The following is a 24,165-nucleotide window of genomic DNA, read 5'->3' on the forward strand; positions in this document are numbered from 1 at the left end:
ACTGTTTCTGAAGCAGCACTAAATGCGATCACCAGGCTTCACACTATTGAAGAACGTGATCAAGAACCATATATGTATAAATGAGCTTGAAAAGGCAACCACATCCCTAACAAAAAAGGCTACAGGAAAAGATGGAATTCCAAATGAAGTATTGAAACAAGAATGACAGGTTGCATTTAAACATCCTCACAATGTCTTGCTTGCCTCTTGGAGGGAAGGTGGTGTATCACAAGACTTGAAGGATGTCATCATCCTAATGCTGTATCAAAGGAGATGGTAGTTGTTGCAATCTATCTAGAGGAATTTCTCTCCTTAGTCTTGCTAGTAAGACTGAGATGGGTCATTCTCAAAAGACTAAGTTCTTTCTGAACATGTGTATCCAGAGAGTCAGTTTGGTTTCCATGCCAATAGATCAACTATCAGCATGGTCTTCACACTGAGGCAAGAAAAAAGTGTCAAGAACAAGGAAAACCTCTCTTGATGGTCTTCACAGATCTTAAAAGGGCTTCTGACCTTGTCAGCAGAAAGGGTCTTTTTCAACTGCTAGAGAGAATTGGTTGCCCTGCAAATCCTTCTCAGTCTGCTTTGATCCTTCCACAATGGCATGAAAGCTAGCCCAATACAAACGGTGAGCAATCTGACAGCTCTGAAATCTGCAGTGGTGTCAAATAGGGATATGTTTTGGCAGAAACACTCTCCAGTATATTCTCTGTGCTGCTTTTCCATGCTTTTTCCATCTAGCATTGAATGTGTCCATCTCCATACAAGATCAGATGGAAAACTCATCATGACTAAGGTCAAAAAGCAAACTTTTTTTCCAAATGATGAAATGCTCACCACACACTGTGAAGAGGAGCTCCAGCAAATTTGCAGTAGCTTTGCGCTAGCTTGTGATGAATTTGGACTACCCATCAGTCTAAAGAAGGCAATGATTATGGCACAAGCTGTGTTGACTGCACCAGAAATTTCAATAGTTAGACCACACTAGACATTGTGGACAAAGTTTTGCTATCTGGGATCAACTGCATTGGATAACGTATCTCTAGATGATGAGCTTAATTCTCACATTGGAAAGGTGGCCGTCATAGTCAGTCAAATGACCGAGAATGTATGGGATAGCAGAAAATTAACACTGAACACCCAAGATATGGATTTACCAGATGTGTTTTCTGAGCATGCTACTGTATGGTGGCAAGATCTGGACCACCTACCGCAGGCATGAGAGGATACTCAACACCACCTTATACACCCACTGCTCCCACTGTATTCTAAATATCAACTGGGAAATCAAAGTTCCTGATATCAAAGTACTTGAGAAATCAAAATTGCCAGGTCTTATCCCTATTCTCAAACAGATGTTTCCATTGACTTGGTCATCTGTGCGGGATAGATGACGGATGCATTCTAAACGATCTCATGCATGGGGAACTTGAGAGACCAATAGTGATCTATGCTTAGGTTCAGGATGTTTGCAAGAGGGACTTGAAAACTTTCAACATGGACACCACAAGCTGTGAAGATACAGCTAGCAACAAGCTACAATGGAGAGTTGCACTGTGCCAGGGAGTCAGAGAGGCTGAAGAGAGGTGGTTGAGAGAGAGGAAAACACAGCAGACCAAGTGCTAGGTCTTGCATACTCTATGCCTTCCATATCAGAAGTGCACAATACACCCTGTGAAGGCCTCTGATTTGATATTAAATTTGAAAGGGAGAGTGAAGGCTGTGGAATCTGCTTTCCAGGTAATATAATAAGAGGTAGACGGGGTCACAAGTCCATGAGGTGGAAGTCAAGGCCTGAGTAGACAGGTATGGAGATAAAAGAAGGGTGATCACATGGAGGCTGGTTGATGGTTGGCAGAAAGAGTGGAAAACCAGGGAATAGAAGTGTAGCAGACACATCAACTTTTATCTGTGGTTCAGCCATCCCTAGAGGGAGACAGAGTATCACACTGAGTGGGTGTGGGTTATAGACTTCCACCTGGCTAGGGAAGCTCATCCTGAGCTTTATAGGTTCACCCCACTCAAATCCCTGTATGGGCTACTATCTGTAACCCCCTCACACATGAGTCATCAGCAGCAGAACCTGAGATCTCAGGATCTAAAAGCATGATTCTGTACTGCCTCAGCGAAAAACAGAGTGCTACACTAAAGCCTGGTCTACACTGAGGGGGGAGGTCGATGTAAGATATGCAACTTCAGCTACGGGAATAGCGTAGCTGAAGTCGACATATCTTATTTCGACTTACCTCCCATCCTCATGGCGTGGCTCCCCCATTGACTCCGCTTCCGCCTCTCACCCTAGTGGAGTTCCAGAGTCGACAGGAGAGCATTTGGGGATCGATTGATCACTACCCGCCGATCTGGCAGGTAGTGTGAATGTACCCCAAGTGGGTGTTACAATAGGATGGAAGGGAAATAGGGAGATGATCTCTGGACAGTAGGTGGAAAATGTTTTGGAGTGGGGAGAAAGATCTCCAAAGATTTGTATAATTTCATATAAGCAGCCACAATTTTGGGGCTTATCCAAAATAAACCAAACCTCACAATCTTTTGAGCGTCTCCCATCACTCAGAGTTACCTCATGGACTCATATTTGTATTTATTTTAATGACGATGGGCCATTCAGAGGGTTCAGAACTTTAGCCCTACCAGAGCCAAAAAAGGGAAAAGCATGTGTTTATGTAAAAAATAAAAAGAAATTGAAAAAAATGCATGATCTAAGCTCAAGTTCCCACATCAGAATTAAAATAAAAAAAAGGGAGGGGGATGCACACAGAACACAAAGGAACTACTATAAATCTTGGAGTTTGTCTACCACATTTTTTTCCTCTTAAATCATTGTAAAATATAGGTATGTTGACCTCATATTGGTGTGTGTATTTTTTAAAGATGGAAAATACACCTTATCTCATTATTAGTTTATATATACCAAGCAAAGCAAGGTTTGCCATGAGTAGCAGGGATACATAACATAGAAATAGAGAGGTAAAACCCACATAAATTACCAGGATATTAATTATAGCTGTCCTTATGAGTTCCCTCTGATATCACATGTGGAAAAATACATATTTGCACGGCTCGTGCGCTCTCTCTCTCTCTCTCTCAAAAAAGACATCCACACATTGGAGTCAAAATGTTTTTCATAAGAAACTGTTCTCCTATGTGTTCTACTCACTTTTGATATAAATCTTTGGTAAGAAGTTTCCATCCCCCTTCCCCCTTCCTTCTTTTAAATCACTAGCTCAGCTATTTCTTCTTTGAAAATCGCTGCCTGGGCTAGATATTTAAGGAACACGTTGTTGATATCATGCTGACTTGAAATTTCCCTTTTTTTTTTAAAGTTACAGTAACTATGAAAATATCACATCCAAAGTACAATTATAATCATAACCCACCCATACTGAAATGAAAAAGAAAGGCAGGGCGGGGCATGCATATCAGGCAGTTATATATGAGCCCTCAATATGAGAGGGTTTTAACAGTTGGATGAAAGAAAGAGATTTAAATAAATAAATAAATAAATAAAATTCTCCACTCTCATTTCAGTACCAGAGCAGTAGGAGTCCTTATTGCTTCCTTTATTCCTTTTCATTTCTGGCTCTATTGATGCAACACAGGATTTGAACAATACTCTGGCAGACTTCAAATGGAAACAAAAATTATATCCAACTAAGTAGGGAGGGGAAATCTGACACCCCTACGGTACCTTCGTGTGGAAGCAAAATGACTTATATTTATTTTATGGAATAGTTTAAATTTATTACATGTTGCATATAATTTCCTGTCTCATTTCTTTAGTGTTCTTGGAATGTATTCTAGGATGTCTTACTTTATCACATACCCCCACCCCTCTGCCCTGACACCCTCTGTTGAACTTGCTGTAAAGGAAATCCCAGAAAGGCAAAAAGCCTAGAGCACCATTCTAAGGAACAGTTGAAGCCATAGAAGAAATTCTGTAAGACCAATGAAGATGAAAATGGAAACTCTGCGAAAATTAATGTACTGTAGAATCAGTGTATATACCACTTATTTCTCTACGCAAATAGAAAAAGGAACCCGCTTATGAGATGTATCCAAATAATTCACAGGTGGTGAAACTATTAGAGAGTTCTGCAGATGCTTGCCTCATAAGCAGAATAAATCTCACATGCTACATACACTGCTTTCTCTCCTTTTTCCCCAGTTACCCGTCCATAATGCCTTCCGATTTCACCACAACTATTTTGGTTATTTTTACAAGAAATTGGGACAACGTCTGTATCTGGCAGGCGAGAGAGGCTGCTCACATGTGAAAGGAAATTCTAACCAGTGTGTTTAAAAGGAAATAAAAGTGTTTATCCATTTCTGAGAAATGCAGCACAATCTGGGTACAGTGAAGTCTGATATGGTGAAACTCCAATGCATAGTGAAATAGAAGGAAAGTTCCAGATTGTTTCAATGGATTGCGAGGGGCCTGTGAAGTTCAGGTTACGATGAACCCCCAACTTACAGACAAGTTGTTCTGTGAAATAAAATGTCTCCACAATAAGATAATTCATAATCTAATATTACACAGTATACTAATCATGGTAATTGTGAGTGATCACTTTTTTAAAATGGATACTCTCTACTATGTGCACATGCGACACATGTAAATGCTCACTTGACATAGGTATTTTAAGAAGATACTTGGGCCCAGAACCTAAGTTGGTATTAATCAGCATAGCACCATTGAAGTGAAGGGAAGTAAACTGATTTACACCAGCTGACAATCAGTTTTCAGCTAGCACCACATTTACAAATGTCCATTTAGTTTTGGCATCACTACTTTGAGTATAATATTTGCAGCTTGTGTAGAGATGTGCAGATGTTTAAACACCAACTAACCATGTCCAGTCATGAAAGACACTGCAATCACACCTATGTGCAGAGTTTTCTCTCTCATTCTTGATAAGGTGAAGCATTTGAGAATGACATTGCAGCACCATTAAATGGCATTCAATCTTTCCAGCACAACATAATCCCCACAAGAATCCTCTTCTGGATGTGTTCCTCCAGAATGAATATGGAACTACTTCTTCACAGGTAACTAGATACAGAAGCTATGTTAGATTTCCATAGTGCAGTCCAAAGCAACACATAGCCTCAGGTTTTGTTACAAACAGAAAACCTCAGGCCTGCTGTGCAAGCTTGGAGAAAACCTGGAATAGGGTATATATTTGGGTGGAAACTATGTGACATTCAGTGGATTTTTCATGGGTTTTAGCAGAAACGAGGCAATGCTAGGTAGCTTTAGCTGAGGCTTGGTTTGAACTTTTAGAGTTTCCCAAACCCAAAACCTCAAGGTGAGAGTCAAGGAGTAAGAACGTACGTGCATTACATCTGCCAAGTTCCTACAAAGCTCTGCAAAAAAGCCAACCTTCTTGATGCTGGGGTGTGTGTATGGGGACAGGTAATACCCCCCAATGTTCAGAGATATCAAAATGTATTTGCAACATCATGTCTCGATTATATAGGTGAAATTTCCACCCATGCAGAGAGGTAACACAATGATTAACACTGCTCTACCCCTCCCCTCAACTCCTTCATGTGTGGGTTTAACCAAAGTTTAGTCCAATCCCGGATTAAAACCCAATATTTTGTTTTAAGATCTGGATTTGTTCCAGAGTCCTTTCTCTCTCTGCTGTCCACCCAAGACATCTCTAACTTCACTGATAAAGATAGAGGTCTCAGCAAGTGCAGCAGTTTCTCTGTTGGGCCGCCAGCACCTCAACGGCAAATCTCTCAAGCTCTGATATACAGTGAAATCTTGGCACTCCTGTCAGAAGGGAGCAAACCACGAGAGGGGATGATATCTCAAAAGATTCAGGTTGGGACAAGCATTGGTCATCACCAACCACCCAAATAAAGTCTTACCCATCACTAACTACCCTTTGCAAAGTTTTCTCCATCATTAAGCAGAGATGGGCTGGAACCTCTAATAAATCACAGTGTGTCTTTTCATGATTTATCTTCTCTGCCTATTTCTTCTTTTCCTTCTCTCTCCTTGCACTGTATTCTTTTTTTTGCTCACTCTCACTTTCCCTACATTATATTTTCTACCTCCCCCCAAATTTTCTGTACCCTCTCTATATTGTACTCCTTTTTTCCCTAACTTAACCCATATCACTCTCTCCTCCTACACACTCCATGCCCATCCTTGCAACCCCACACACAGTGTTTGGAAATGTTACCAGACACCTAAAACCTAAAGGACTAAACCTAGTAGCCAGCAACTGATATGAAAGATGACTCCCACTGACCAAGGCAATGGCCATGTGAGAAGCCAACTGCTTTCCTCTACAACTGCTAGAAAAGGGGAAGGTGTTGCTATTCCTAGCCGGGTGCTGTCCCTCAGCCCTATTTTGATGACTCTAACCTGTCTACTAGCTTTTAGATACATTTGAAGGCTGCCTCCACAACTCTCACTAGCTACCAAAAGAAAGATGGAACATTCTCTTTCTGCTGCTCTCTGTTCCCGGGGCATCCAGGTTGCAGCAATTGGTGGGAAGTGTCTTCACTACTCTACCCCTGGATCAGCTTCCTGGTTGTTCCTATGGGGATGACCTTGCTACTCTATCCCTCTCCCAACCTCTGTTTCTGTGCCCGGCCTCTGCTAGTGCTCAATGCCATAGCAGAGTGAAATTGATCTGATTTTTTCTTTTTTTAAATCAGCTTCACTGCTGCCAACAGACTCTACAGCAGTTTGAGAAAGCAGCTATGAGCAGCAGCAGAGGCAATGCAGCTGTCTGAGACAGATAGCATTGAACCAGATATTCCTGGTTCACATTTGGATGGCTATCTTCACAACCATAAGAGAGACTTTTTTAAATGAAAGCATATATTAAGTAGAATTCTCCTCAAAAAGTTTCTTATTTCCTCCCGGTGAGTGGACTGTTCAAGCATTACACTAATTGATTAGTCCATTAAGTTAATTATTGATTGACTAGTTCATTCAGTTAATACACAGTTTCCAGACCAACATGATTATGGCTGAATATGTTCTAGGCTCCAGATTCTTTAGGATGTTTTATTGCCTGGTCTTTTTTATTTTCTCTCACCAGGCCTAAGAATTATGCTAAAGACAGAAAACCACCCGAAGAACCCAACCCCTAATCCTCAAGAGACTAGTGACACCACTGAGCTAGCCTAATAGTCTTTATTCAAGTCCAAATGGGCATTTTGCCTGAGTAAGGATTTGGGCCCAAAGAACAAAATCCCACCACTAACTCAGTTCATCTGTTTACAGCAGTTCCCACAAATCCTTGCCCTCAGTGAATGGAGGGACAGTAAATGATATACTTGGAAAAGCAATCTAGAAAAGTTCAGCAAAGCGAGTCTAGACATGAAACTCTAGAACAAGATATCAAGAAACTGATATATTAGACACACTTACTAGTGACTCGGCCATTCATATAAAGAAAATGGTAGGTTGTGTGTATAGATGTGAAACATTCAGATTGAAAGTGTACTGGCTAGGTTTTCAAATGCCAAAACTGTGCAAAGTTTTGAGTGCACCTCATTTGCATGAATAATGCCTGCATTTGTATGTACAAACTGTGTAGTTCAGCGTGCCAGTACCCAGTTGGAATGTTCAAATACCAATTTACACACACACACACGAGCATGCATAGAAAATGTACATGTGCAGTTTTGGAGTCCAGGCTGGAAAATCCATCCTTATACAGCTATAAACGTAGAAACAGATGGGCATACATACAAGTGATAGACAGACATATCTGCACATGAAGAGAAATGACAGAGTCAAGCTTTCTACATTCAGCTGTAAACAAGGAATTTAACATTCATTCCGCAGACTAATTGTGCTTATGGTCATCCAAGACAGATCAAGTTAGATAATAGAGGAGTCGAGTGCCAGAGAACCTGAAAGGAATGGACTATTGTGCTTGACTAGTTTCCATGTATAAATTAGTGCAGAGAGAAAAAAAGAAATTCTACAGACACATGTACTTTATTATAATTCCTAGTGTTATTCCTGCACAACTACTACAATAGCAGGCCAGAGAGCTAAAAACCACCAAAAAGAAGCAAAGAGCAAATGCAAATTTAATTAAATGCCTTTCTGACAAGAAGTGGCTTGACTTCAGGTTTGGATGAACACATGTCAATGGCTGGTCTTAGACATTGTGGTTTGCTTGTGATGGGTTTTTATTTTTAAATGAATAGAAAGGGAAATCTTTGGAAGAGAATGGCCTGCTCATTTTTGTTTCCCTCAAAAGAGGTATGTTACAACTTCCTTAGCATGCAAAAGTCTGTAGGACAATGAGCAAATTCCCCAAATATCTCATTTTAGTCTGGAGAGAGAAAAAATATATATTTTAAGTAAGTATCAAGTCTGCTTTAACTCTTACAGACTCAGACTTTGGGCACTCTGTTCCAAGGCAATTAACAAGTTAAATACCTGACCCTGCAGTCCTTCCTCAGGGAAAACATCCCATTGAAGTCAAAAAGATTTTGCTCTGACTTGATCCTAAAGAGCCCTGGAGGACTGCACCCATCAACACCAATTGCTACATCTTTTTAGATGGTGCGAACTGCTCTAATGGTCTGTCCTGCCCTGGCTCTGCTCTGCTCCTTGGTGTGAGGAGGCAGGGAGACCAGCACCACAGCTGGCTCTAGATTCCCCCATTCTTTTAGCACCAGCAATGCAAGGGCTGGGGTTGCATCTGGACTGTGCCAACCTTCCCTGCTGGTGCACCCATGCAGACCAAGCCACACACTCGCCTTGAGCATGCTTTACTTTCAGGGGGGTTTGCTGCACACACATCACACACAGCAACACGTGTGCTAAGTGACTTAGGAGACAGAGCCTGTGAAGGCTTTCTACTGGATGTAAACTGCTTACTCCCAGGAGCAGTCCCATTATAGTCAATGGGGCTACTTGTTGTAGTAAAGACCTCTCACAGTCAGGGCCGGCTCCAGCTTTTCTGCTGCCCCAAGTGGCGAAGCAAAAGAAGAAGAAAAAAAAAGATAAAGCTGATCGGCAGCACTTCGGCGGCGGGTCCTTTCCTCCCTCTCTTCCTCTTCGGTGGCAGCTCAAAGAGGAAGAGAGGGACTGAGGGACCTGCCACCAAAGTGTCGCCAAAGACTCGGACATGCCACCCCTTTCCATTGGCCGCCCCAAGCACCTGCTTCCTTCGCTGGTGCCTGGAGCTGGCCCTGCTCACAGTGCTAACTTTTTGCAAGACTGAGAAGTTACTTTTTAAGTACGGGTCCAACCTCTGACTTTACTTACAGATGAAGACAAGGGGGGTCTTTCCATTAATTTCAATGGGCTTTGAATCAGTCCCTTTATGAATTTACTGTTTGGTATACTCTGGCAGTGACACATATATCAATATATCCCAACACTTCACCATATTAACACCCAAGTCAAAATCCACTAGCAGAGGCCGGGCTCAGTCAAAACTTTCAATGAAACCAAATAAGGGATTTGCCTAAGTGAGGACTAAGAAAAAAATGCCCTGACTCCGAAAAAGAAAGTTTTGTTTGTTTCATGTCACTATTCTTAAGGCACAAAAAGAGTTTTATTTTAAAAATCCCTGATGGGGTGAGGGACACACACACACAAAAAATCACACAAACTGGTATAGTATTAAATATAATGCATAATGGTTGGCAGCAGAATGCACTATTTATTTTCATGAATTAGGGACTGAGTGCACAATTCACAAGCAGTGGAGTGAAGTAAGTACAAGTGGTGAGGCTAGGGGTATTAACCTGGAGTCAAATCCTACAGCCTTTACTCAGTCCTAACTTAGGAAAAACTCCTACTGATTTTCCTTAAGTTAGGACTGCAGGATCTGGCTCATAATGCGTAACACTTGCCAGGCTAATAAACTTTTCATTTGTTAAGGAGAGCATGTGCATGCCTCTCTAAATGTGTGGCTTACATTTTATTTTATATTTGAAAGAGCCTTTTTTAACCAAAATTATTTTTGTGGAAGATATTCATATTTACAATTATTTTGGAAACTCATATTTAATGATCTGTGAATAGCTGTTATTGAGACCTGACAAAGATCCATAACATGCATTTTGAATAGGGATATATTGTTTCTGATACTCTCATGGCTATCAACATTAACATTAGCATACAATAATTAGCACATTTTTGTTTCATTCACAAGTATATGAAGACATAAGCTCAGTTTGATCTGGAAATAGAAAATGAACTTTGGAATAAAATAATGATTCTTCAGTAATTAAGTATATAAAATATGCACTTTGCATTAGAGTCAAAGTTGTAAATTAATGTTTAAAAAAAAACAAGAGTTTTTGCTTTCGATCACTATTTACAAATTAATCTAACCTTCATATGAGCTTAGCTAACATGCATGCCCACGACACTCTCCTGTTAAAAATGTGTGCATTACTACTAATGTTTTCACTGCAGACTTTCTGGAGAGTAAACGCGCAGCTCATACCCATAAAATTAAGTATGAGTCACAGTGGAACATTTACTTTCAATCAAACAACGCAGCAATGGTGTTCAGCTGTGGAGCATCTTATCAGTCTCCTTGGGAGACACAATAAAATAAACATCCACCAAACAATAACCACCAATGTTGCATCTGCAATGTACACCTGAGATCACAGAACAATATTTTGCTTCCAAAACTTAGAGTTAACTTGTCTCTCTAATAACTTACAGTAATTATCAGAGATAATCCGAGCTGGCTGCAGAAGTCCCAGTACATGCTGTACCTGGTTTCTCTGCATTTGCAGAGGAAAAAATAGTTTTTAAAAAAGAAGAAAAGCCCAACCCCCTAGTACATAAATTTCCAGGAACACTACAACATTTTACAGTTTGATTTCAACAGAGAAAAAAAGGCTGTTGTCCAAATTCCAAGCACTCAATCCATCATTCACAGTTCCTCTCTCCCCCCGTTTATATAATCTATGCCAACATTAATCTTTTGGTTCTACCTGGAGCAACCTATACCACAAGACCCCTCATAGTGTCCTGGAGCCTGGACTTCTACACAGCAGTTTTATAGCCCCACAGCCCAAGCCCTGCGAGTCCAAGTCAGCTGACACGGTCCACCCTTGGGTGTTTAATTGCAGTGTAGACATACCCCTAGAACCTGTGTTGGGTTAGAGGAGTTGATACCTGCGGAATCATTTCTTTTTACCTGGGTCTTAAAGATTTAGAAAAATGGATCTCTTGACTGCAACAGTTAAGTAGTTAAATAAAAGAAATGACATTTACCAGGAGCAGAGACGCCAGGAGCAGGGTGCCAGCAGTTGCCCAACTGCAGCATTCCATGCTTGGATCCTTGCCGCAATCTGAATCGGACACTGAATAAGCTGCTAAGTGCTCCTCTGCCTGCTGTCACATCCAGTACTGGTGCTAACACTTCAGCCCTGCCTATCAGCTTCCATCAGCTCTGCTCACATTTCCTGACTAAGGGTGGGTGGGTGGGGGGTGAACTGAATGGAATCTCTCTCTGAGCAGGCAGCCAGCCAATCAGGCTCTTGCTAATCAGACATGCAGAATAACAAAGCCAAGGGGTCCAGGGAAAGCATGAGAGAGAAAGAAAGAGGGGAAGGAATGAGAGAGAGAGAAAAAATGGCAAAGCTGAAGGGAGTGCTCTGCCTTTAGTTAACCCTGCTCAAGAGAGCTAGTCCTCTACTTGCCACAAGCTGTTTGTGGCTTTTGCTAGTACAATCGCGTTCCTTCTAACTGTGCATTGTTCCATTCAGGAGAGAAATTTAATCTGTGTCAATACAGAACACATGCCATAAAGGGCACAAATCATAAGAAACAGAAATTTGCCAGAGAAAAATAAATTCTACTTAAATAAGGTCCTCGTGTATTCCTTAAGGGAACATGGACTGTGCAAATCTTTTTTATGCCACTTTGCCACAGAGGAGCATCTCTCCCCGCACCCCATCACCTCTTGTCATTCACAATTTATCTTGTTTTTAAAGTGGTTTCAGAATTTCCTGCTTTACATGGATGATGGCTGCAACATTGTGGTAACCAAGTCAGCTGGTAAAGATGCTGGTCTGTAAAACAAAGAGTGAAGAAAAACGTCCTCATCACCTAAAGAAAAGCAATTTCAATTATTCACATTCAAAAGGGCCCCAGATACCGACTGAGGGTTGTGCTTGCTTAGCTCCTTCAACAGATGAGTTAGGTAACTACCAGTCCAGAGCTATATTGACCAGTTTCTCACTGATGTCCGTAATGCCCATCATACGTACCTGTTAGATCACAGTATCACCGCCTATTAGTAAGGCTGCCACTTCCCATTATAATACCTTGTTTTCAGTGGCTTATACAACCTTGCCAAACTTAAAATGTTTTTAGGCAGAAATTTCCCCTGCCGGGCGTCTGCCTCATGCTGTAGCTTTCTGGAGAATTTCAGTCAGAATGGATTGGCCATTGCTGACAACAAGAATAAGGGCAAATAAATTGTTTTTTCTTTTTTAAAAACTTCTGGCAACCTTTTCTTTCAACAGCTCTAGCGCCTTCTGATTTGGAGCAAAGGCCTGAAGTTTGCCATGTGGGTGGCCTTTGTGATGGGCCTCTTGCTGTCCTTTTGAAAGTCTGCCATCTTATAAGCTTTTTTTGTTTGTTTGTTTTTTTAAATCACAGGTCACACATACCTCCCCACCTACCTATTGGCTCCTAGCCTCTCCACAGCTGGTCCAGTTCTTGTCCTCTCTGCATTCAAGTGAGGCAGTTTTCTCCTCCATGTTGCAGGAGGGCGTCGCCAGTGCTCTCAATGACTCTCCTGCGAGCAGGACAAGAGCTGGACCGGGGGTGGGGGTGGGGACAGGGGAGCAGGTGTGTATGGGGAAACTGGCATAAGGAGCCTGGGGGAGGATACTGGGACTGGAGGCTGGCAGGAGATGGGGGAAGAGACTGGAAGTGGCTTGGCAAATTGACAGGGACTGGAAGTCAGGAAGGGAAATGTGACGAAAGGTGGGGAAGCTAGGAAAGGAGGAGGAGCTGTGAAGGGAGAATACAGTCAATAGCAAGGAGACTGGGACTGAAAACTAGTGGGATGTGTGCATGTGTATGGGGGCGAGGGAGAAGGGGAGATTGATCTGATGAGGAGCCAGGATGCAAGAGGAAAACCGAGACTGGCTGGGCGAAGAGACTGGACTGGAAGCTGGAGGGTTTGTGGAGATTAGCTGGGCAAGGAGACTAGTACTGGAAAGAGAAGTCCAGAGGGGTGAGACTAGGATTTGGGCAAGGAATGGGGGACTCAGGCTGGCTAGGGTAAGAGAATGGGACTGGGATGAGGAGCCAGGGGTGGGACATGGACAGGGAAAGGGCAAATATGGTAAACCTTGAGGGAGAACGGGCAAAATCTAAAGGTTCTAGCTCTGCTGATGAGCCACGTGGGTATCAATATATGGAATTTCTGTTTTTTTTTCCAGTTTGCTTTTTTTAAGAAAACCTAAGAAAATACACAAGTTTAAAAACACTATGACAAAAGAACATTAAGGTTGCAAAATCAAGTACTCAAAAGTAAGGAAATGCCAGAATCTAGATAGCTTGCACAACCTTAATTCAGCCATCTTGTGCCTATGCATTATACTACATTATGATAGCAATCATTTAAAGATAGTATCGCAATGCATACACAGAAGTGGACCAAATTAAGGTTGCTTATGCAACCCTCAATTTTGGAATTTCCTAATTTTTTGAGTGCTTGACTTTGCAACTCTAATAATGTTGTTCACACATTTTTGGTGTATAATTATAATATTTTCAAAAGCAGCCTCTTCTTAATGAGTTAATTTTTGGGCACTCAACTACCAAGCAACACTGTCATGATTAATACACTGGCTTGCAGTAGAGTATATGAAGTGATTTCAGTAGAATGCTTCCAGACATGCACAAAATTCTGCTTTTATTTTTCAAAACCAAACCACTCAATTCCTGACTACCTGAATGGCAAGGGATGTACCAATTAGAGATGGGCATGCCCTTTAAAATTCCAGTTCATATTTCTGACTGAAGCCAAAACACAATAATATATTCACTTGTTTGGTAGCAAACAGTTAATGTGGAAAAGCAGATACTGATGCTACACATGCCCTTCCCAGATTTACTGACTCTTGAAATGCCGTGTTCAGCTTTGGAAAAGGTAAGTTGTTGCATTTTTTTAAAGAAGACTCTCAAAAGGCAAATAACATCCTCTAACGCTAGTAAAACCGGAGCCTACACATGCACAATTTATAGTCCCACCATTGTTCTGTGCATGGAACTCCGATTGAAGTCAATGGGAATTTTGCACGCAAAATCACGGCAGACGAAATATATTGGTAGCGGCCAAATGGTGTTGCCTGCTATCCTCAGATGCCTAAAAAAATGTGATTTGGCCAAAAAGAGCTCATTTTTGTTCAAGATTGATATTTAAAACAATAGCAGAGCTGTCCAAGACTTTCATAATGAAACAGAAAATGGTGCAAAACTCACATGACTTTAGATTTAGTTGCACATTTAAAACTCAGACCAGGTTCAGAAATTTAGGTCCATTTTTGGTTCCAAGACAAAGTCATGTAAAACCCATGGTTTTGACATGAAGCCAGGTGAAATGTCACAGTTCTGAGAGTTTGGCTTTGAGTTTCTGAATTTGAACCAAGAACTCAAAGTGAACCTCAGGGAGTGGAAACTCACATGAATCAAATCCAAAGTAAAGGTCCATGCAAATTCTTGCATTGCAATAGCCTTAAGTTTCATAGACATTTCAGTCCAATTCTGAATCCATATCACTCAAAAACAAAACGCCCATTAACGCTAGTGGACACAGGATTGGGCTCCAAGTCACAAGTGAAGGGCATCCACTCACAAGCCCTGAAAATGACCACTTCTGGTATCCATGTTGACCATTAACTACACCCCTTTTTTCCCCTTTCAAGTGTCTAAATTAAAGCAGTCTACATATGTTTGTAAGCAGCGGTGCTGGTTAGCTGCGCTGCACAGCAATGGCAGATTATGTGAAAGGAGAGAAGAAATGAAGGAGAGTGTCAGGATTGTCTGAAGCATCATTCCAAGTGGTACAGATTTTAACAATGCTTAATTTAAAAAACACTAGCCCAGGAAGGAGAAAGCTGGTAACATCAATATGCTTTATAGCAGGAAAGAGTGAACTAAACTGTGGAGTTGATCTCCCTGGGGAGAGTATGTTACAGTTTTCACTCAGAAGCCACCTGCCTCTTCCTGGAGCTGAACCTCCTTTTTTCCCCATCAGATCTGCAGCAACCAATATTTTTTATTTCATTTTATTTTTCAGTTAGCAGTTATTCTTAGATTGCCTCTTATTAGTTTGGATTGGTTTCTGGGATGTTGGATGCTCACATAACCATGGAAAGTGGGAGGGAGCCAATGCTTATAAAGGGTGTGTGTGAGTGTGAGAGAGAGAGAATGTAATGGCTGTGAAAGATGTCAGATTGACAGCTGTGGGGAGCACAATCTCCTGCAAGTGAAGTTCACCCCTGTGTGCAAGGCTGACACGGCTCTTAAATCCTACATAAACCCTTTCTTGGGGCTTAAGTGATGCATAGTCTTTGTGCAAGCACTCCATACAGGAAGAAATGACTTCCCACTGAACAAACATATCATTACTCTGCACTGTGCAGGTTATCTTGCTTTTACCTGTAAGGACGGCCTCTAGGGGCGAAAGGATAGTTCAGTCTCCAGACCCACTCGGTCCTTGGCCTTTATGCTGAGAATAACTGTCAAAAAGATTGCCAAATAGTATATAAGAGCGGCCATACTGGGTCAGACCAACGGTTCATCCAGCCCAGTATCCTGTCTTCCGACAGTGGCCAATGCCAGGTGCCCCAGAGGGAATGAACAAAACAGGTAATCATCCAGTGATCCATCCCGTCACCCATTCCCAGCTTCTGGCAAACAGAGGCTAGGGACTCCATCCCTGCCCATGCTGGCTAATAGCCATTGATAGACCTATCCTCCATGAACTTATCTAGTACCAGTAACCTGCAATGAGGAAGCCTGGGGATTGGATTGAGACTGTCTAGTTTAGCTACTTGTATGGCCCACATCAGCATAGCAACTGAGCACCTTACAATCGTAAATATATTTATCTTCCCCACCCCCGTGAGGTACAGACTAAAGAACACAGCAATATATGCCTCTATATTTAACTGACTAGATTTCAAGCTGATGGTGTACCTTTAAATCATATGACACATTCTAACCCAACCTTGAAGAACTACAGTCTGATTCACCCTCAAAAATGTCGGGAACATTTGAGAAAAGGAATGGTCTCTCTTCTTTCTTGAGACGTGACTGCACTGATTTAATTGGTGAGGTTGGAGCAATCCCCTGCATGTATCATAAAGCCACCAGCAATGCTGCTTTACAACTGGCTCTGGCCATTTTCAAAGGTTCTTAGCATATCCACCAATGAGCCTGATATAAAGAAATAGGATAATTCCTCTGGATTACAGTTAAGGGAGTCAGTGGCACATCAGGGAGGTGGCTTGTGTGAAGTGGCTGTTTGTACTGCCTATCGTACAACCTTGTCCAGCAGTAACAGTTCTTGAACCTTTGGTAGCCAAAAGACACCTTCTCTCTCTCTCTCTCTCTCTCTCTCTCACACACACACACACACACAGAAAGAAATGTTAAAATAGTTGATAAAACTTGCATTGCACTCTTCACAATAATGTTTTATTATATTCACAGTTTTCCACTGGTAGGGTGTGGCTTAGTGGCTTAGCCAAACATCTTGAACAAGCATGCTTCAGATCTGAGTCACAACATCAAAACAGGGAAATTATAACATAAGAACATAAGAACGGCCGTACCGGATCAGACCAAAGGTCCATCTAGCCCAGTATCCTGTCTACTGACAGTGGCCAATGCCAGGTGCCCCGGAGGGAGTGAACCTAACAGGCAATGATCAAGTGATCTCTCTCCTGCCATCCATCTCCATCCTCTGACAAACAGAGGCTAGGGACACCATTCCTTACCCATCCTGGCTAATAGCTATTTATGGACTTCACCACCATAAATTTATCCAGTTCTCTTTTAAACGCTGTTATAATCCTAGCCTTCACAACCTCCTCAGGTAAGGAGTTCCACAAGTTGACTGTGCGCTGAGTGAAGAACTTCCTTTTATTTGTTTTAAACCTGCTGCCTATTCATTTCATTTGGTGACCCCTAGTTCTTGTATTATGGGAATAAGTAAATAACTTTTCCTTATCCACTTTCTCCACATGACTCATGATTTTATATCTATCCCCCCATAGTCTCCTCTTTTCCAAGTTGAAGAGTCCTAGCCTCTTTAAACTTTCCTCATATGGGACCCTCTCCAAGCCCCTAATAATTTTAGTTGCCCTTTTCTCAACCTTTTCTAGTGCCAGTATATCTTTTTTGAGATGAGGAGACCACATCTGTACACAGTATTCGAGATGTGGGCGTACCATGGATTTATATAAGGGCAATAATATATTCTCAGTCTTATTCTCTAAATATATTCTCAGTCTTATTCTCTCAATTCTGCAATAGAAAATACAAAACTGCTTTTCCATTCTATTTAGGAGGGGAATCTCAGATACAATAGACAAGCAGATTTCCATCACTACACTTAGGCATGATTGGTTTAGCCCCACTTGGCCTTCCATTGCTCTAGCATCATTCTCCCTTGCATACCCTTAACACCTCTCCTCCCTTGTTGATAGCCCAGCATCTTTCTTCTGGTCGGACTGAAAAGGTGAGCACAGGGTTTTATCTCAACTTCAGTGCCAATCTGTGAGCTAACACAATGTAATGCCCTGACATCACATCTCTATCAAGGTCTCCTTAAGAATGATCATGACATTTCTGTAATGCTCCACCTTTAACTCTGTCTCCAGATCACCTGACTGCTTTTCCCCACTCACTCCCTTCCCCCTCTCCCTCATACCTAATTAATCACACAGTGGAAATTCTAGCCATCAGCTTGTCAGATGCTCTGTACTGCCCACATTCATGGTGCTGGTTCTAGACAACTGAAATATGTGGAGTTACTAAAAGTAATTAGTTTTGTAACCCTAACAGCAAGTGCCTTAGTCTTTGAAGCTACCATATCATCTGAATGTCTTCAGCCTCCTTTCCCTGCCATTCTTAATATACTGCTGCATATTTTACAATTCTGGAAATACTTGCTTCCTATCATAGGTACTTATATGGCCCCTCAATACCACAGTATCTGAGCATCTTTTTAATGTATTTATTCTCAGAACAGCCCTGTGAGGTCAGGAAATACTAATTTCCCCCTTTTACAAATGAGGAACTGAGGTACAGAAAGAGACTAAGTGACTTGTCCAAGCATGGTGGGGCAGGGAACTGAACACTGGTCTCCCAAGCACTCTAACCACATAGTACTTACTTTCATGTGTACTCCCAATTAAGTGACTAGGTCTACTCATGATACTAAGCACTGCGCCAGGGACAAGCATTTGTAAGATCTCACCCTTAATTGTTGCTCTTTAGGGCAGGGAATTTCTCACTCTATTCTGTAAGGTGCCAGCCATACTTATGGCATTATAGAAATAATAATACTGAAAGGACTTAAGGCCCCAATCCTGCATTGAGTGCTGTTCACGCAGATCCCTGTGCAGTGCTGCCAACTCTTGTGATTTTGACATGATTGTGTCTATGTGGAGCTCATTGCAAGAAAAGGGCATACTCCCTCCCCCGGCCCCCTTTGGACCCAGTTTGGGCTTTGAAAGTTATACCTGACTATATTAAAAAAAAACCCACACATTTGAGCCTCCTCAGCTCTTTGATCTGCAAGGCTGTGCATTTTTTCCCCTTGTAAAAGTTTGTGATATCTACATAATTCTTTGTATGCTTTTTTGCTTTTCCAAAACAATACTCTTCTTTTTATTAAAACAAACAAAAACAAAAAAACAAAGCTAAACACTCATGAGCAACCCTCAAATAAATCAGCTGAAACTGCCAAAAATATCAATTGTAAGCTTGTAATAAATAAAAAGGAAGAGAAAAGAGGTTTTAAACTAGAGAAGGACTCAAGCTGGGCATTTTGGAACTGGATTTGAAAAACCCTTAGGATAGGGGGAGGCAGGGCTGGTGTTTGGCCCAGTATAAAGATGGCCATTTGCAATATTGACATCTGCAACTAGATTCAGATTTCCAATGCTTCCAGAATTCAGGGGAGGGGTGTACTCAAGTTTATGGTTTGGGCCCATCTCTAGTGTTAACAGTTATGAAGAATGCCTGGACAGCATAAAGCAGCCTTTGAAATGATGCGGAAGGATTTTTGAATAGAGAACATTCTAAAGGAACCCCTTTTGTCATCTAACAGCTTTCATATGTCACAATATCAGTGAAGTGCTTCTGCAAATGGAACTCTCACCAAAGCTAATGAGAGCTCCGCCTGTGGAGGACTGGCAGGACTGGACATCAAGTCAGCAGAATTAATGCATATTAGCATTTGAAATAAATAGTATCACAGATTACAGCATGGTCAATTTAAAAGCTGGAAACATTGTGCTCCTGTGATTTGATGATAATGATTAGGGTTTAGTACTGGCAGAGAAGCCCCCAGCCCCTAATTTAAGTCAAAGCACATTTATATTTATATATAAAGAAAAAAAACTGTCATAAAACATAAAAGATAAGTGGTAGGATTTTGGAGCAGCACCAGGCTCAAACTGCTGCAACACATGCACATAAATGGAAAAGGTATTTGGTGAAATATTTGAAACATATGGTTTTGTTTGTGTTTCTTGCAAATGTTTGAGAACAGTGAACAATTCCTACCTGTATACAATCGTGACCATGAATGCACTATTATGTTGTAACAAAAATGTATTTATAAGCAACCAGTAAAATACTGGAAGAAATCATAATGTTAATAACTAAGAGGTTATCAAGTTCCATATTGAATTTCTCAGTGCTAAAGATTGCCATGCAAAGAGCAGCAATTTTTACTTGATGGATTAAACAGTTTCAATATGGTAGAAATACAGGAAACGAATAAAACAAAACAGATAAATTTCTCCCCTTAAGCTGAGCAGAAAAAATTCTCAGCCTCAGCTAAACAGGTGAAAAAGCAAATCTTTTCCGTACTCCCAGTTTCTCTCTCTAACTGGAACCCCACTTTGAATCCACAAGTTTAGGGGCTCTAAGTCCAAACCCAAACAGGGATCAGAACTTCATCACTCAGGAGCACCACTCAGGTTATTGAAGACCTACTGCTGCTGATGCATCTGTGAAAGACTAGCTTATCTTATCAGAGAATCATGGAATATCAGGGTTGGAAGGGACCTCAGGAAGTCATCTAGTCCAAACCCCTGCTCAAAATAGGACCAACTAAATCATCCCAGCCAAGGCTTTGTCAATCCTGACCTTAAAAAACCTCTAAGGAAAGAGATTCTACCACCTCCCTAGGTAACCCATTCCAATGCTTCACCACCCTCCTAGTGAAAAAGTTTTTCCTAATATCCAACCTAAACCTCCCCCACCGCAACTTGAGACCATTACTCCTTGTTCTGTCATCTGGTACCACTGAGAACAGTCTAGATCCATCCTCTTTGGAACCCACTTTCAGGTAGTTGAAAGCAGCTATCAAATACCCCCTCATTCTTCTCTTCCCAGCAGATATCAGGGTGATTGAAGTCTCCCATGAGAACCAGGGCCTGTGATCTAGTAACTTCTGTTAGTTGCCGGAAGAAAGCCTCGTCCACCTCACCCCCCTGATCTGGTGGTCTAGAGCGCACTCCCACCATGATATCACCGTTGTTGCTCACACTTCTAAACTTAATCCAGAGACTCTCAGGTTTTTCTGCAGTTTCATACCAGAGCTCTGAGCAGTCATACCGCTCTCTTAGGGTACGTCTACACTACGGGATTATTCCGAATTTACATAAACCAGTTTAACAAAACAGATTGTATAAAATCGAGTGTGCGCGGCCACACTAAACACATTAAATCGGTGGTGTGCGTCCACGGTCCGAGGCTAGCGTCGATTTCTGGAGCATTGCACTGTGGGTAGCTATTCCGTAGCTATCCCATAGTTCCCGCAGCCTCCCCCCCCCTTTGAATTTCCGGGTTGAGATCCCAGTGCCTGATGCGGCAAAAATCATTGTCGCGGGTGGTTCTGGGTAAATGTCGTCAGTCACTCCTTCCGCTGGGAAAGCAACGGCAGACAAGCATTTCATGCCTTTTTTTCCCTGGATTGCCCTGGAAGATGCCATAGCATGGCAAACATGGAGCCTGTTTCGCCTTTTGTGACTGTCACCGTATGTGTACTAGATGCCGCTCACAGAGGCGATTCAGCAGTGCTACACAGCTGCATGCTTTTGCTTTTGCATGATAGCAGAGATGGTTATCAGCCATATTGTACCATCTACCATACCATAAATTGGTAATAAGATGGGCATGGCTACCAGTCCTTTTGCACTGTTCCATTTGCTGCTGTCATAAGTGCCCCTGGCTGCTCTTAGCCAGGGGCGCAAAAGCCAAAATTGGGAATGACTCCCTGAGTCAATCCCTCCTTTTTGGTATCTAAAAATAGAATCAGTCCTGCCTAGAATATGGGCAAGTGTACTAGAGAACCACTGTATCAGAGAACCAGAGAGCACAGCTGCTCTGTGTCAGATCCTGCATAGATTATGAGCTGTATGCTATTCACAGGGGGTGCTCCTGCAACAACCCCACCTGTTCATTCCATTCTTCCCCAGCCTTCCTGGGCTACCGTAGCATTGTCCCCCCACTTGTGTGATGAAGTAATAAAGAATGCAGGAATACTTGTTAGTGAGAAATGAGTGGAAGGCAGCCTCCAGTTGCTATGATAGTCCACATAGGACATTAAGGAGTGTGGAGGAGAGGAGCCCAGCATCCTGCTGCTAGTCCAGGGGTAATTGAATCTTTTCTTTACACATGAAGGGTGGGGGCTGATGAAGCTCAGCCCCCTGTTGCTATGATGATGATGGTTATCAGCCATATTGTACCATCTACCAGGAAAAATTAGGGCCAGGCGCCCTTGATCGACCTGACCGATGCTAGTACGCATGGTTACCAGTCCTTTTGCACTGTCCCATGTGCCAATAGGCTGATGATGACGATGGGTATCAGTCTTATTGTACCATCAGCCACCCATGGCGGGGGGGGAGCAAGGATGTTGGTGTTGAGTGCTGCACCATCGCGTCTATCTGCAGCATTCAGTAAAGATAGGGTGACATGTAAAAGAGTCAAGACAGGATTGTTTTCCCTTTCACTTCTGGGGGTGGGTGGGGGGGTGCGTAAATTGCCTAGCTATGCCCTGACCCACCGCGGACACTGTTTTTGACCCTAGAAGCATTTGGAGCTCAGCCAAGAATGCAAATGCTTTTCAGAGACTGCAGGAACTGTGGGATAGCTTGAGTCCTCCAGTCCATGAGCGTCCATTTGATTCTTTGGCTTTCCGTTATGCTTGCCACGCAGCAGTGCGCTGAGTCCCTGCTATGGCATCTGTCTGGAGATATTTAAAAAATGATTTTGAATTTCGTCTTCTGTAACGGAGCGCTGATAGAACAGATTTGCCTGCCCTTACAGCGATCACGTCCGCATCGTCCATGCTGGAGCTCTTTCTTTATTTTGATTTTTAACTGCATCACCACCCGTGCTGATCGGAGCTCCACGCTGGGCAAACAGGAAATATTCAAAAGTTCGCGGGGCTTTTCCTGTCTACCTGGCCACTGCATCCGAGTTCAGATTGCTGTCCAGAGCGGTCAGTGGTGCACTGTGGGATACCGCCCGGAGGCCAATACCGTCGATCTGTGGCCACACTAACCCCAATCCGATATGTTAATACCAATATTAGCACTACTCCTCTCGTTAGGGAGGAGTACAGAAACCGGTTTAAAGAGCCCTTTATACCGATATAAAGGGCCTCTTAGTGTGGACGGGTGTGGCGTTAAATCGGTTTTACGCTCCTAAAACCGGTTTAAACGCGTAGTGTAGACCAGGCCTTACATACAGTGGAACTCCCCCACCTTTTCTGCCCTGCCTATCCTTCCTGAACAGTTTATATCCATCCATGACAGTTATGTTCACACAGTTATGTAAATTATCCAACAGTTATTCAGCAGTTCTCCACAGTTATGTAAATTATCCCACCAACTCTGTCATTCCAATGATGTCATAATCCCTTGACTGTGCCAGAACTTCCAGTTCTCCCTGCTTGTTTCCCAGGCTTCTTGCATTTGTGTGTAGGCACTTAAGATAACTCACTGATCATCCTGCTTTCTCAGTATGAGGCAGGAGTCCTCCCCTCTTGTGCTCTCCTGCTCGTGCTTCCTCCCTGTATCCCACTTCCCTCTTACCTTAGGGCTTTGGTCTCCTTCCCCTGGTGAACCTAGTTTAAAGCCCTCCTCACTAGATTAGCCAGCCTGTTTGCGAAGATGTTCTTCCCTCTCTTTGTTAGGTGGAGCCTGTCTCTGCCTAGCACTCCTCCTTCTTGGAACAATTGCACTGCAGTAAATGGAGCTTTAACAGTCAAACACTGATGTAAATGGGAGGAGAATCATGCCCTCAATTTGTATTTTAGACATCAAGGGATCAATTAATCATGCAACTCTATATGTGCAGGTACATTTTATTGGATAAAAGCCTATGTTATATTAAATAACTGAACTGAAAGCCAAAGACCCTACCTCATATTAACTGAAATAAGTGGCAACAAGTGTGACAAAGACCGCCCCCTGAGTAATAAGGCTAGTGAAATAAATGGACGTGACCGACAGCATCAGTGCTTCTCAACCTCTCATAAGGCTAATGTGACATTCCAGACACATACATCTGCATGATGGGCAGCATCAGGATTTTCTGCCCCGCAACTGATGGGAGATGAAAACAATTGATAATGAAGGACCATCGATGAGAAAAGTCTTCCAAGATTTGTTTATAAAAATGCTTTTACTCTCCTGCAACACGTGAGCCCAGATCCAGCTCTGTCCCCAGATTCTGGGGGAAAAACACTTTGAGGTAGTCACAATTTTTTCCATCAATACTTTTTTTTTGGGGTGGAAATTTTTCATTTTGAAAAACTCTACATCTCTGTTGCATTCCTGATTTCCACTCACTTGAGAGCAAATAGTCCCAAGATTGTCCCTAAACCCAAATTCTGAAACTGAAACCTTTGCAGA

The 24,165-nt window shown here is 42.3% G+C and overlaps 1 protein-coding gene across 5 annotated transcripts in view; it reads right to left on the reverse strand.

Moving 5' to 3' along the window:
• Positions 1-24,165, reverse strand: part of ADAMTSL1 (ADAMTS like 1) — a 649,946-nt gene that overhangs the window by 248,839 nt on the left and 376,942 nt on the right. Inside the window, exon 1 of one of the 5 annotated variants that reach the window (XM_039544632.1) lies at positions 11,252-11,317. The exons of the other annotated variants lie outside the window; for them this stretch is intronic. Coding sequence (XP_039400566.1) covers positions 11,252-11,308 — 57 coding nt within the window. The 5' untranslated portion in view covers positions 11,309-11,317. Of the gene's footprint in view, positions 1-11,251; positions 11,318-24,165 lie in introns of those variants that run through there. 5 annotated transcript variants of the gene reach the window in all.

The sequence above is a fragment of the Mauremys reevesii genome, linkage group 6, assembly GCF_016161935.1.
Source record: "Mauremys reevesii isolate NIE-2019 linkage group 6, ASM1616193v1, whole genome shotgun sequence".
NCBI classification, from domain to species: domain Eukaryota; kingdom Metazoa; phylum Chordata; order Testudines; family Geoemydidae; genus Mauremys; species Mauremys reevesii.